General features: G+C 36.8%; 1 protein-coding gene across 1 annotated transcript in view; it reads right to left on the bottom strand.

Moving 5' to 3' along the window:
* The window catches only part of LOC145695153 (cilia- and flagella-associated protein 61-like), a 244,774-nt gene that overhangs the window by 44,244 nt on the left and 185,408 nt on the right, over positions 1 to 15,122 (bottom strand). Inside the window, exon 20 of the mRNA XM_081772095.1 lies at positions 2,707 to 2,876. Coding sequence (XP_081628221.1) covers positions 2,707 to 2,876 — 170 coding nt within the window. The remainder of the gene's footprint in view (positions 1 to 2,706; positions 2,877 to 15,122) is intronic.

A 15,122-nucleotide genomic window follows, 5' to 3' on the forward strand; every position in this document is an offset into this window, starting at 1 on the left:
ATGTCTGACATCTAACAGTTTTCCGAATATCACATTCATATACTTATGTTACCTTCGTCAGCTATATGTTACATACGTCCATTTGTATGTGAGATCCTGACCGCCTACATTGTTTCATACAGAAAGTACGTATAGATGGAACACTTATACAGAAAGTATTATAAAACATGCGTTTTCAGTTATACGTCTGCTGTACGTTAAGTCCAGAAACTACAGGAATTACGCATGTAACCTATCTTTTTAACTACGCCACATACAATTTTTTTCTCAGTGCAGCCAGGACACCACGCATTGTGAGAAACATCAGGGCATCAGTTGTGAAGGAGAATCCACCCACCCAAAGCAACCTTGCCACCTCATGCAGGATATCACAGAGCACAGTATGTTGTATCATAAAGAACAATTTGGGACTGAAACAACGTCATAAGGCAAGGGGGCATAAGTTATCAAGGCACATTCAAGAGAGATTCACGAACGCACGAACAGTACCTCTCAGATGACAAATGATAGTGGATTGTCACTCTGGATTAAGCCTGGAACTACCTTGATGACACCAATAAGCCCAGAGCCATTTTTTATTCACCACACGGTGCGAAAGGCGGCGGCGAGTTCGTCCGTGAATGTCGCGAGAAGGTTTCAAAGGGCTTCATGCTGGTGGCAGGTTTCTGCTCCCTTCGGAAGTTGCTAATGCATCGTGTGGATTCGAAGGCCAAAGTGAATACAGCCTACTTTCAAACAAACATCATGGAACCCTTATACACAACGCACATCCCACAGTTGTATGACAGGGATACCTGGAAGGTGTGGATCCACATGAACAAAGCTTCCAGTCACACTGCTCCCAGTTCTGTCGCATCTTATCGGCGTATGATACAGAGACTAGTTGGCGTGTTATACCTTTCTTGTCCATATCTGTGAAGTCACCAGATGCGTCGATGATGGATTTCTGCGCCTTTGGCCTTCTGAAACAAGGCCTCGCGCGAAGCTGTCCCACCATCATAGCTTGGTTCTGGAAAGCTTGTCAAGCGGTGTGGTCTTCAATTCCCCTCAAACACCATTGACGCGCACTGCTTCAATGTAAATTGCATTGCAGGCGATAGTCAAGGCTCGTGGCCACCACATCGAGCACAACCGTTGGTGGAGGGATTGTCGTGAGCAGGTGAGCGCACAAAATTTGGCCATCTTAGGTGAATTGGCCTTCTGTATAGCCACAGGCAACAGAAAATTAAAGTTTTATTGTAATGTAAACTATGCCGGTGTCCATTGTAAATATAAAACAAAAGATGGTCATTATTCTTTCTAAAAAGATTCCGCGATCTAAAAAACGTGATTAGTGAATGTGTCCAAAAATTTAATTTTTGCCTGCTTAAGGAAATCAAAACTTAAGAGGCGCTCTATAAATAGCTTTGTGTTTTGAACAATTTATACGTTAATAATTAGTCTAAACTAGTAATAGAAAACTATACTTACATAAATGTTTGATTGGAGTAGCTTTATCTACATTCACAAATATATAAAAAAATTAGTTCTGTTTGCACCAGTGTAAAAAACAACATGAAGTTCGTGATGTTGGGATCTTAAGTTTCCATTGACTACCTTATGTAGAAACTTTAGGTCAGTGACATTTCTGCGAGCATCCGGAGTTTGGATATTCAGATAATGCAGATCTTCTTTAGTCATAGAATGAACAGTGGGAACACGGAAACATATTATGGCCGGATATGTTCCCTCGCTCCATATAGGTGAGCAGTAATCGATCTTGGGTGATCCCACTTTTCACTAACTTCCTCTTTCCAAATGTGTAGAGCACTGGCTAATGTTGATAAACCGCACGTAAAGAAAAAAGCCAGCTATCTCTCCCCTAAATAACCTAGGTTGTCTATACGGACGAGCCGGTCCTGTAGGAAGAGGTTCTGCTTCTACGTGATGTATTTATTTATTGATTAAGTCTCAGATACCACTGTCAGATGAAGAAATTTGTTTTTGGGAGGAAGTCAACGTATGCCTATAACGAAACTTTAAAGTACAATAAAACAAAAACTTAGAAACAAACCTTCTCGCAAGATTAAATGAATACTTACCAATGAATACTTATGTACATTTTGCGCGTAAACTATGAAACTATCCGAAATCCAGTATTAGAGCATATTGCTTCATATTATATTAGATTACAAAATATAGATTTACCTTGGAACTAAATATGTACACCAGCAGAAATGGATGCAGTTGCCAGCATAGTTTGTCCACAATTTCCTAATGAGTTGATTAGTTTTAATTGAGTTTTCTTATGTAAAGAGAACGTAATTCTATATTTCAAAAATAAAACTGTTTTCGACTTGATCAATTCGTTTTTAAGTCATCGGAAAGAATATGCCAGGTGTGTATATTCCTTTCTGCTGTTGACTGTACCACAATACTATAAATCAGTTTAATAGGTCTAATTCTTAGGGATGCGCTCGAAACGAGTCGAGACAGGATTTTGCTGACAAAATTCGAGTCGAGACACTGCTCTTCCAATAGAGAAATATACATCTTTCGAGTCGAGACATCACTTTTACAACACATTTTCGAGACGAGACAGCCACAAATCTTGTCTCGTGCGCACTAATTCTCAAACTTATTTCGAAGACTATCACATCTCAACTCAAATATTTCTTTCTAAAGGCTTAGTATAACTTAAATATTCAAAATATAATAGATACATACCGTTTGACCAACTTCATAGGAATTATAATAGCAGTGTCGGAAGTTATCAGCGTGGTATCTTCTGGGATATTTAGTAAGTGGCCCAGCAGCATAAATATGTGGATCATTTGTCCTGAATAAAGGATCTATCACAAGTCGACTATCATAAACGAGTGAAGCTTTGTTTAGAGCTAGAAAATGAATAATAATAATAATAATAATAATAATAATAATAATAATAATAATAATAATAATAATAATAATAATAATAATAATAATAATAGCATTTTGAAAGTTTAGTGAAAAAAGATAAAATTTTCAGATTACAAAAGTAGGGGAAATTCGTTTAGTATCGGACAGCTGGTGGTATCGGACAAAAGCAGTTTTCGTTATTTCCCGCTTGAGACAGCATCTGTCAAGCGTAGAGTGAGTTGATTGGAATGAACTAGCCAAGCTCACGCCATAATGGAGTTGTCCCATGAACGGTGTGTCTCGTACTTCGAGTTTTTCGTTTTTTTGCGGATGATCTGGTGCATGTAGATTTGTGTGGCTACAACTTATTTCAAAGTAAGTGTATTGATATATTATTGCTATCACAACATTTATTAGGGTGTATGTATTATAATTTAGGCGTATAGTTGCATTCGTGTTGTTACAAGCCGGTAGATAGCCATTCATACTTTGCAAATTGTTCGGCTGGTATCGAACAAAGTGGAATCGGGTGGTATCAGATATTACACTGGTAAATAAACTTGACGTTTTTAAATGGTTTATGGCCTTTTCAAGAAACCATGGAGAAAATACACGGCAATTGGAATGAAGAAAATCTGAATATGGACATGTACAAAGTTATTTCCAAAATAAATTGCAGTACGTGCAGTTATTGATAGTTATAGTGTTCCTAAGAGTACATTAGGAGAACATGTCAAAGAACGGCTGGAAGGGAAAGAGGTAGCAGCTAAGCCTTGTTGCTTGGATGACAAAGCCACGTTTAATAAAATGTTTGATTGTGACCAAGAGGAAATACTACACAATCAAGTAAAGGCTTTGGATGGTCAACTAATGCCATTAAGGAAACCAGAATTTTTAAAACTAGTTTACAAACTTGCTGCAAAATTAAACATCAAACACCGCTTCAATAAAGAAACACGTATAGCTGGAAAAGCCTTTTATTATGACTTTATGAATCGCATCCGAACTTAAGGTTGAGAATAGCCAAGTCGACAAGCCTGCAGCGTGCTGTTGGTTTCAGTAAAGATACGGTCAAAATATTTTTAGATAAGCTAACTGAAATTATGGTGAAATAAAAGTTCACACCATAACGAATATTCAATGCGGAGGAAACCGGTGTATCTTGTGTACACAACAACAGACTAAAGGTAACGTCTGTAAAAGGGAGAAACAAGTTGGGAAACTAACGTCTAGGGAGAGAGGAAAGAATATGACCGTTTTGTTGTCAATAAATGCTGCAAATCAGTTCATCCCTCCTTTGTTTGTATTCTCTCGTACGAGGATTAACAATGACTTGAAAAAGGACGCTCCACCAGAAAGCATTTTTGATGGGAAGATGAGTGGGTGGATCACCAAAGATGGATTCCTGAAATGGATGAAAGCATTTGTTGAACGTGTAAATCCTACTGGAAAGAGTCCAGTGTTATTGATCTTGACGTAATCCTGCATGCAATACAGAGTCATATTTACATGATAAGTCTGCAACCTCACACTTCTAATAAGATGCAACTATTGAATCGGTCACTAATGAAACAATTTTAAAATACATATAATGAAGCATGTGGTTTTTGGATGAGGAAGTAGGCCTATTCTAGCATAAAAATAACCATATAAGATATAGCTGGACTGTTGAACTTTGGTTTTTCCAGAATCTGTAGAATGAAATTAACAGATCTGGGTTTGAGTACACTGGAATTTATCCATTGATTCGAAATATGTTTTCTGACAAACTTTGCGGATCACTGATCAGCTCAACTCCGGAACCAGTAGGGAGACCAAAAACTCAAGTCCAGACATCGACCAATCTTGAGCAAGAGGAACTTCATCAGTCAGTTGATGTTTCAAACGTGCTTGATATACGTAATGAAATTAAATCTTTTGAGTTTTACATCCCACGGTTATGCCGGCTAGGCTAAAGGAGATGGTGATGATGAGAAATGAATGAAATAGTGAAATGAAGAAATTGGAAGGAAGTGGGAGAACCCCGAGGAAACCCACGTGAGTGTAATTCAGACACTCCTGTTGATCAAAGCACAATGCTTAACCAGCCTTCAAAAATGGAACCCTTCACAATTCCAACTTGCCTGAGTCTCCAACCCAAACTTGCAGCCAACACCAAGAGGAGATACTTTGATGTCACTCATTACTCAACAGATATTGGCTCTAATTTCACCGCTACCAAGCACTTCAAAGTACAAAATACGAGAAGATTGCAGTGAGGCGAGTGAAATACTAACATCTTCAACCTACAAAACTATGCTTGTGAAGAAGAAAGTCCTTATCGAAAAGAAAAAAAGCTAAAGCAGAACAAAAAATTAAGCATCCTCAAACGAGAAAACGGGCTTCTAGTGCAACAAAATTTATCCCAAGAAAACGTCTTAAACATCATAATTTGATAACTGTAGCATTCTATCTTCAAACAGCAGAACTCCATTCTCTTCACCTGCTCCTATATTTTCTTTACAGACCACAAACTGTACAATCTGCGGGGATTCTTTTGATAAAGACTAGATACAATGCAACACATGTAAAGGCTGGGTCCATGAACAAGGTGCAAATGTTGAAGACGCACTGTTTTATCATTGTGATTTCACAGAATAAATAATAACCATACTTGATGAGACTAAAAACTTTCAGATCTATTTTTAGCTCTTTTTCTTTTATCTTGGGTTTATTTCAAAGCCTGATAAAACTATGTTTTGTGTGTTTAAGAACTCCTGTAAGTAAACAGCAGCAGTAATTTGTTCTGTTATTAAACTACCTGAAAAGACCAATCCTCTATACTTTTATGTTTACCCGATAGGGTAAATGTGCCAGTCCTCGACCACCTAACTCATTTTCTTATGGTCCTTAATCGTTTTTCACTCAATGGAACAACTTAGGAGGATGCAAGTAGCTCACATGTGTTCCTAAAACTATATTTTATCTATACTTTATCCAAAACTGAGATAACTTATTCCATTTATGTAATATTAGTCGGAGAAACACCAGTAACTGATTTCTTTTAGTGTTCGACCATTTTTCGTTAATGTTCGACCGCCTACTGTTTAGTCATCGACCACTACTCGGTTAATGTGCTTTTAATTACAGTATGAAGGCTAAAGCATAACTTTACCAAACTAATAGCATCTGTAGATGTTACATCATTAGTTTTTCAGGTATCACTTCGCAGTTTCGCACAATAGCCGCTGAGATTAAGTAATTTTGTGATAGTTTTGTCAAGAAAGGGACCACCAAATTCATTTAAGGTTCAGTGGAATGCAGCACCAAACATGCTTCGTCTTCTCTGGGTTGAAGGGCTATAAATCCCATCTTCTAAATTAGTTTTTAATTACTAATTGTGTTGCTACCTTGTATATCACTCTTTTAATTAGTGGTGCAGAAATGACACGTGTAACATTTTACTCAGTTTCCATGTAGAACTCTCGAAAACGATTTGAACACTGATACGTCGCAGGGTTGAAGAATATGTGTGCTGTTTGGTGAAAGGCAGTAGAGTACTATAGCATGGCTGGAACAAAATTCGCTGACTTCCATTGCCAAGTGAGTCTTGTGACCGTCGATTAGCAGAAGGACTGGTTTCTTGATAGAGGGATCATTCACCCATTTTAGGAAGCCGTTTGCTATCCATTCGTAGTGTTTCACTTCGCACCCAGCCGCTATCTGACCTGACCTGCCTACGAATATCTCTGAAGAAACTCCACTGATGACGTCTTTTGGAAGATGTCTGACATACAGATATACGACGATCGGGGATACAATTTCTCCTGCTGCGGAAAAAGTGCAAAGCAGTGTTAATGTTTCTTTCTCGTTGCCCTTCACCTCGTACATATTTTTCCACGCTTTGGACTCCAACGCCTTTCCGGATTTGTAACACAGTTGAAAGCTGGATTCATTAGCATTAAATATTCGATCAGAATCATTTAGAATATCAGATTGTCCCGTTTATTTCAAGTATTTCTCAAGATCTTAAAACCACAAGCGAATGTTTTCCTCGGTTAGAGCGTACCGCGCCCTGTTCAAAGTTTAGGGACACAATTTGTGGGTGTCTCCTCAAGTAAGTGTAGTACCAGGTTTCACCAGCTCGATTGTCTTTGAACGGCGTTTTGCGTTTTTCTTAATCGACAATTTTTTTAACATTGTTCCTTTTGCTCTCCTTTCTGTGTTAGATATGGTTCTGGATCTATTTTTCGCTTTTTGGGACTGTAACCATGAAATTTATCCATCAGCGTTACCCGAGGAATTCCATAGATTGCTGATGCCTTTCGTATGGAACGTTTTTTTTTTTTTGTTTTGTTTTGTTGCGACAAGCCTCCAGAGCTTTTTGTAGATCCTCGTTTGAATAAGCTGGCAGTTTAAGCTGAGGCCTACTCACTCATTATCCATGAAAGAAACAAAAATTCTTAAGGACATGCAAGGAAAATAGATGTATTCCAGACGTAAGCTGATAGTAGCTATTCCGCTAACAATATTGAATGCGTTGCACGACGAAGCGAGAATAGTGTAGTTCAGTATTAAACGAATTAGACCAAATATAATAAATTTATTATTCAAATTAAATGCCATATCCTAACAGTGCCGTTAATTGTCCATGGAAATGTTGGGAAACTACATGAATATTCAGTTACTTGAATTTGAATTTGTTTTATGGCCTTAGGCATCTACGGTTCCGACCGGGATAGGGTGGGGGAGAGGATGTTGGAAGTTAGACGGCCAGGGTCTATTTTGAAGATACCATCCCAGCATTTGCCTGGTGTGACTGAGGAAAAACCCGAAAAAACTCAGTCAAGATGGTCGACCGCTGGGATCGAACCGAGGACCTTCCGAATGCTAAGTCAATGCTTTACTATTTTTTTCAAAGTTCGTCTCAGCCGAGACATTAAGCCTGAATGCTCCTCGAGCCAATTGGAGGTAATCCAATCCTGACAGGGACCCGAACACAGAAATATCGAGGACAATTAAAAATACCTTTGCTCTTGAGAGGGATTCGAACCCTCAGTGGATTGCCTCTTCACCATTACCACTGAGCCACGGCCATTCGGTGAATATTCATGTATTAACGGTAGGACTCAGCATATGATTATACAAATGTAAATTGATCACTGAGTTAGTGTTTGAATCAAGAAATTCTGCGAGAAAATACAAACGCAAAGCATGGTCGGACACTGAGAAAGAAACAGCTAATCTTCGACCAGTACAAATGTATTACGAAAAGTAGTGGTCGAACACTAGTAAATGTTTTGGTATTCCATTATAACTTCAGAATTGGTAACTAGGTACTCATTTCATGCAGATGAGTCGAAAGTTAGTCGTTATTGATATTTCTACATTTTTTCAGTGCTCGACCACCCTGTGGTCGAACACTAGTTAACAAAGAATATTTCGTAAGTCATTGTCCGACCACTACATTTTATTGATTTATTCTTCATACCTTACAGTTACCACTAAAATTTAATTACTAAAATGTGCTCTACAGTTCCATGTAACAGAATAATATTGCATTTCTTACCTGGCAGGGGTGCCCACAAGGGGGGGCTATGACGCAAAGTGCGTCATTGAAATATTTGGGGGGGGTAAAAATCTGTATAAACATGTTTGAGGGGGTGTAAAAATTAACCGAAAAGAAGATTTTTTCATGGAAGAACACCTACGGATAAACAATTGGGGGGTGCGTCATGGACATAAGGGGGAGTGGGCACCACTGCTTACCTGGTGAGATAAAACTATGGAAAAGCACGAAAAACAGGGCGCTGTCGTTCCCATTTGCAACAGATTAAAGTTGTCGAAAACTCAGTGCGTCTTCCGTAGACACACATTTGATTGGCTATTACCGAATGCATATGCAATATATTTTGACAGTATCTTTGTGATTGGCTCAGAATAAGCTGCAATTCAATTATAACGGAAAAGCATGCTTTTTTTTATCGGAAAATAAGCCTAATATATGGTTTTAAAGTGAAAAGTGGTCGGTAACTAGGGGGTGGTCGAAGACTGGCACAACCACCCTACCACCCTCCACTTATTAACTCTTTATTGGGCAATGTTGCTTTTAAGCAATATAGCATTCTATTGCGTTATCCGCATGAATTATAACTTCAGTGATCATTTATTGGCATTATTGCTTTCATACAATATTCATATACATGATTTGCGGGTAGCTTCTTTAGATACTTCTAATCTTCATCAACAGGGAACAGCCAAATTTAGTATTATGGAAGCTTTTTCTCCTACGTTCCGCTTAAATTCGTTCTTTTTTTTTATTTGTTGTTTCTTACTCTGTAAGAAAGTATTTTAACGAAATTGTTGGTAATTACTGAGAGTACTCTTATGATATTTTACCAAAATAGGGCAATGCTGCTCAGTAGCTACACATAAGACCTATTTTATGGCAATGTTGCTTTGAAATAAACACACTGTATTTTGTAACCAAAGTACAAAAATACTTTAAAAATTACGAAGTTATGATCAGGAAGACATGGTTCAACCATAAAAGCAAAATAAATATTTTAATGGTAATGATATCAATGCTTGCCAATTAAAGGGTTAAAAACACTAATTTATGTTACCTTTGATTTTTTTTTTTTTTTTTTTACAAAATATATATTATTAGTTTTTACCTGTCAAACCACCTTTAACATATTGTGTATAAGATAACAAGAAATCATTTTGTATTTTAAGTAATTGGATATATCTGTTTTTCAGCCTGACAGACTAAAAATAAAAAGCTAAGATGTCCGATACCAAATGACCTTCCCTACATCGGAAATTCGTCTAACGTCTTTTTACGTTTAACATTTGTACTTGCACGCTAAAGAAAACTATGAGAAATAAATTCCAATAATGAAATGGCAGAATAATAATAAACTTTTATCCATGTTCTGAGCACTTGCATTCCTTGTGCAGTTGTGCATGTTAGCCTAGTGCACTATGTGCTCTCTCGTTACTATATGGTTAGCGTGCACGCCTTTGCTAAGGGGAGACCTGGGTTTGATTCCTAGTGGGAGCTTCTGTTTTGAATTCCAAGTTAAGCTCTAGGTCCACGGCTCATATAGCCTCGAAGCTAAAAAAAAAAAAGCATAAGATCCAAATCAACCAAATAACTTAGCTTCCTGTACCGCTCGAATATACAATATTTTTAGTGTTTACCACGACACGAGATGAGACAAGAATTCCTCTTCTCGACTCGTAAATTTTAGTCGAATTCTCTTTTTGTCTCGTTTCGAAAATTTTCTGGTCTCATTTTGTAAATTTATGAAGAAAATTTATGCCCTGATATTCTTAATTTCATTTTGAAGTTATCAGAATTCACTTGATCAATTCACTATGAGTCACGTAACATTAAAATGGTGTTTGAGATCTAAAACTTGGATTAACTTATTGTCCACGAGACTCGAGAAATTTCTCGTCTCGTCTAGAAAATAAAACGAGAATTACTGTTTTTCGTCTCGATTTTGAACATTCATTTCTCGACTCTTTTCCGAGACGAGAATCGAATAAGACGAGAAATTCATCGTCTCGTGAGCAACACTCAATATATTGGTGCTAGTACTGATGAATACTGCTATTAGGGAATATATTTTCCCATTCACATTTGCTGTAATCATTGAAGAGGAAATGAAGGTTAAACATATCTATTATATAAAAGAGAACGCACAAATCCTTTGTTAGCTCATCACGCTAATACGGCTGAACCAATTTCTTTCATTTTTGGGGGGTTATTAAGATTTGGACCCTAGATGGTTTTTATCATATCACTTTAATTTTCAATTACCAGTGTCTTGAGATAATTGACCATTCAAGTGTCCATAACGTACAAATCCTTTGTTAGCTCATCATAGCTAAATCTAACCGTATTTATATGCAACCCACATGACCGTGTCACTCGGCGGGTTAACATAAATGACAGGCGATATAATGTTAACATTTACTCCAATCTTCTATGGTTTTTATCATATCACTTGAAAGCGAAAAAGTAAAAATTATCTAAGTAACAAAGTTTATTGCGTTCCGGGGTGACCCCAGCGAAGCGGGGTGAACGCTGCTAGTTTATTATATAACAACCCAATTGAAAACAGACAAATGAATGCACTCAGTTCGTTAAGTATCCATCGTTTAAGCAGCATGTTTTTTATCTTAAACATTTTTTTTAAAAAAATTAATACAATTAACACTTTTTAAAAGAAATACGTATAATTTAATTAAATTCAAACTTCAGGGATCCTTCGAGCCTCAAAATTAACATTAGCACATTTAGTGCGACAGATTTAGGTACTCAAGCGACTCCCGGTAAGAACTTATGTGGATTTTATGTTGATGTCTTATGTAGAGGTAAAAGTACTATTATAGCTCCATTTTTTACATTATAAAAATTAAGCTTTAAGTGTTTTATTCAAGTTTTAATGAAAACTTTAACTACAATATTTCACAAGACTACTCTTGAAAAAATTAACAATTTTGAACAACTTTAAAGATATGAGAAAAAGCAAATAGTTATGTAGAATGAATGTTTTGTGCTACTAATATGAGCCCGTATTAAAATTAAATAAAATAACTTTAGAAAAATGTATTACAAATGTATTCATAAAAATATTTTATTCTTTACAAAACGTGAAAAGAAAGATACCGTAACGTGAAAAATGTCATTACAAGAACATTGAAAAAGTTCTTATAAATCCAAATGAAAGGTATACTGACAATCTGATAAAAACGCAGAGGAAAGAGGGAGAAATATATCTGAATATCGTAAAACGAAAAAAAAAAAATCTCCCCTTCTAGATTAATTTATATAGGGCTACTAAAATACAACAGAACCTCTCCTAACTTTCAAATACTTTCAAGGGGGGCGCGGTGGCTCAGTGGTAGAGCGTTCACCTCCGGTGCTTGGGGTCCCTGGTTCGATCCCAGCTCGCGCCGTGTGAACTTTGTGGTGGACAAACACCGTGCTCGTGGGTTTTCTCGGGGTTCTCCCGTTTCCTCCCACTATCTTCATTCCACCATTTCATTCATTTCTCATAATCACCGTCTCCTTTAGCCTAACCGGCATAACCGTGGGACGTAAAACTCAAAGATTTCATTTTTTCAAATACTTTCAAGTACCGTATTTAATTACTAATGAATTCGAAATTTACATTTCATGTCCCATTTAGTAGAAGAAACAAACGAGAAAAAATGGCCTAACCCGGAAATAATTGCAACACAAATGATTTTTTCGTCTATCACTTTCGAATAGCGTTGCTAATAATATATTCAAAATCCGCTTTCGTAATGCTTGGGGAAAGTCCGCCATCTTGGATTCAATATGGCGGCCACACCGAGACATCGACTCACACTTAAATGACAATATCTACTCACAGATTTAAGCTGAAAACTTCGTTCCTGCGCCATTTTCAAGATAATAGCATACCTTAAGGGATGCAAGTTTGCATGCCTCTATGTACCACCGCCATATTGAAAAATGGCGGCGATTATTAAAAATATAGTTTCTTTTTAAATTGGCAATAATGTTTTATTGGCAGATAACTCAGAAACTAACAGAGATATGCAGAAATTTCTTGAAATAAACGTAAAAGCTCATGATCTTAGCTTTCCAACGAGGGTACTTATGTTCGTTTATCTTACAAAGTAACGGAGCTAGTCGAATTTATGTGGCACTGGGTGTGCGATTTTCGATAATATGACTTTCTTTCTCAGGTTCCTGCTAGAAGCTAAGTAGACGCAGTATACGGATTGACCAGTAAATAATTGCAACACAAATAATTTTTGAACCAGGATGTGTATCAAGGTGTATTTAGCTACATATTAAAAATCTTCTACTCACCTCCTTGGGGAAAGTCCTCCGAAATTTCGTTGAAATATGACTTCTGAGATTTCGTTCAGATGTCGCTACACATCGCAATAATCCATCATTGAAATGAAAGAAGATGTAAAAAATTGCTCAAAATTACGATATTTCTTCAGTCCTTGTTATGGTTAACGCTACATGTCTAACGGTCTTTGAAAGGCAAGAATTAAAACAGTGTAGCAACCTCTTCACTGAAAAAAATGTCCTCGTCTTTACAAAGTTTACACCGTTTTCCACATTATCACAAGTTTCTTCCAAGCAATTGTCACTAGTTTATATTAGTAATAGATCACGTTTCTGGCATGTATACTTCATGTCTCTATTGTTTTCATGTATGTGTATATATAATGGATAACAATTAAAACAGTGTAGCTATCTAATCATTAAAATGAATGACCAACCTAATTACTAAAACAAGTCGTCTTCATTGTCAGAATGTTCTGATTCCCTTTCTACATTATCACAAGTTTGTCCCAGACACTGTCCACAAAATGATGTACAAAACAGACCATACTTCTTGCAAGAACACTTCATGCTTATACAATTTCCATGACTATTACAATGAATGATTTCCAGTATATTCTCAGGAGCAGGTTTCCTGTCCATCATCACTGAAAAATACATTCCCTTATGTAGTCGCCATCCCCAATCTTCTGGTCGCATTTGAGAGGATAGAATCTTCCTTTCCATGATTTGGTAGTAAACACGCAGAGAATGATATTTAAGTGCATCAGGAGTAGGGGGAACGTTTTCTGGTCGTACAAAATCTGTTGCTGTACTGATTTTGCTTGAAAACATTCATATTCTTAAAGCAACAAGAGATTCATCTTTCTTGCATTCGTACAGCCTTGCTGTTGCCTGTTCTCCAGCACGAATAATTTATTCTTTAAAGGCATTTTTAGAATTAAAAATAGCGATGGATTTCTGAAAGGCCTCATCGGAATTAGCTAGTTGTAATGCCACTTGTTTTCCTTTTCCAAAAAATCGTGATGTTGTATCACAACCAAGAAATACATGGATACATAAATAGAAGATTGTTACAGAGTTCGCCAAGGTCTGTTTTCGTAGATTTAATGTCCCAAAGCCTAGTTTCTGTTTTATAAAACAAAGCATTCGTGTTTGACGGTGATAGATTTAGGAGAAGAATGAGCAGATCAGTATCATTTCCAACAACACAAGTATCTTGGTTTCGTGATTCTTGAATAGCTGTGTTGACTATCAGTGTGTCAGCATCCCTGTCTGAAACCAAAACTTGAAATCCAACAGCAGAAAGCTCCAAACCCAATTTTCGAATTAGTCCCTCCCTTTTCATAGAAAGTTTCATTTCTGGAGAAAGGAGCACTTCAAGAGCGCTCAAACCTCTAGTTGTCCTTAGGTGTGTGCAATCCTTTATCGATGGACCACTAATGTAACCATCGAAAATAACTGAAGCGTCACTGAAGTGTGTCTTCATGTAAGAAACGTAGGACTCAAATACTGTTTTGAATGTATGATTCACTGGCCAATTGACCTGGTGGAGCAACCACCCACCGTCAATCACATATTTACAAGATGTTGGTGTATTTGAAGGTGAACTTGTCATTTTCCATAAAGCATTAGCCAGTGCTGATTTATTTGCTGTCGTAGATTCTAATAATCTTCAAATAAAGTTCTTGGAACAGAACAAAGCTCAAAAGAGAAAACGTCTTCTAGATTCATGTTTCCTCTCATAGCAACAATTGCTAATATTTGGAAAAGCTTGTTATGTTCCATACTGATTGATCCGGTAATCGTATGTATGGATTTCTTGTCTGCCATTGTAATGGCTTTATCCTTCTTCGAAAATATGAATGAGTCTGACGAATTTTCCTTTATTTTCAGTAAAATATTTTGTCCAACACATTTTGCTTTATCAACATTGACACGATCTTGGGCAGTTAAACCGTCCGTAATATTAATAAGTTCCTCTTCAGTTCGGAACGGCTGACATAATGTTAAGAAATCAAGTATTTTTTTTAGTATCAGCTGCATCCCTACTCATCCTCTTCAATGAAATATCTCTATGCTGGTTGGTGTGCTGCTTATTTGCCATTTACTAAATATACATATCCGCAGAAAACTATGTCAGTATGGTGTGTTGATGCAAGGAGTATGGACAGTTTTGTACATCAATTTGTGACCAGTTTCTGGTTAAATATTTTGATAATGTGAGACAAAACTGAAGTTTTTGAAAATGAAAGTTATTAGTTTTAGTTATTAATGTAGTTTTTATGTATTGAATATGCATATAAGGTATGAACATACACATATGCGGTGCAAAGTAGATATAGTTTGTACATTGAATATGGGCATTATGTGAGAGAAACTTGTGCAATGTGTAAAGAAA

The sequence above is a fragment of the Thermobia domestica genome, chromosome 9 (assembly GCF_964235325.1).
Source record: "Thermobia domestica chromosome 9, izTheDome1.hap1.1, whole genome shotgun sequence".
Taxonomy (NCBI): domain Eukaryota; kingdom Metazoa; phylum Arthropoda; class Insecta; order Zygentoma; family Lepismatidae; genus Thermobia; species Thermobia domestica.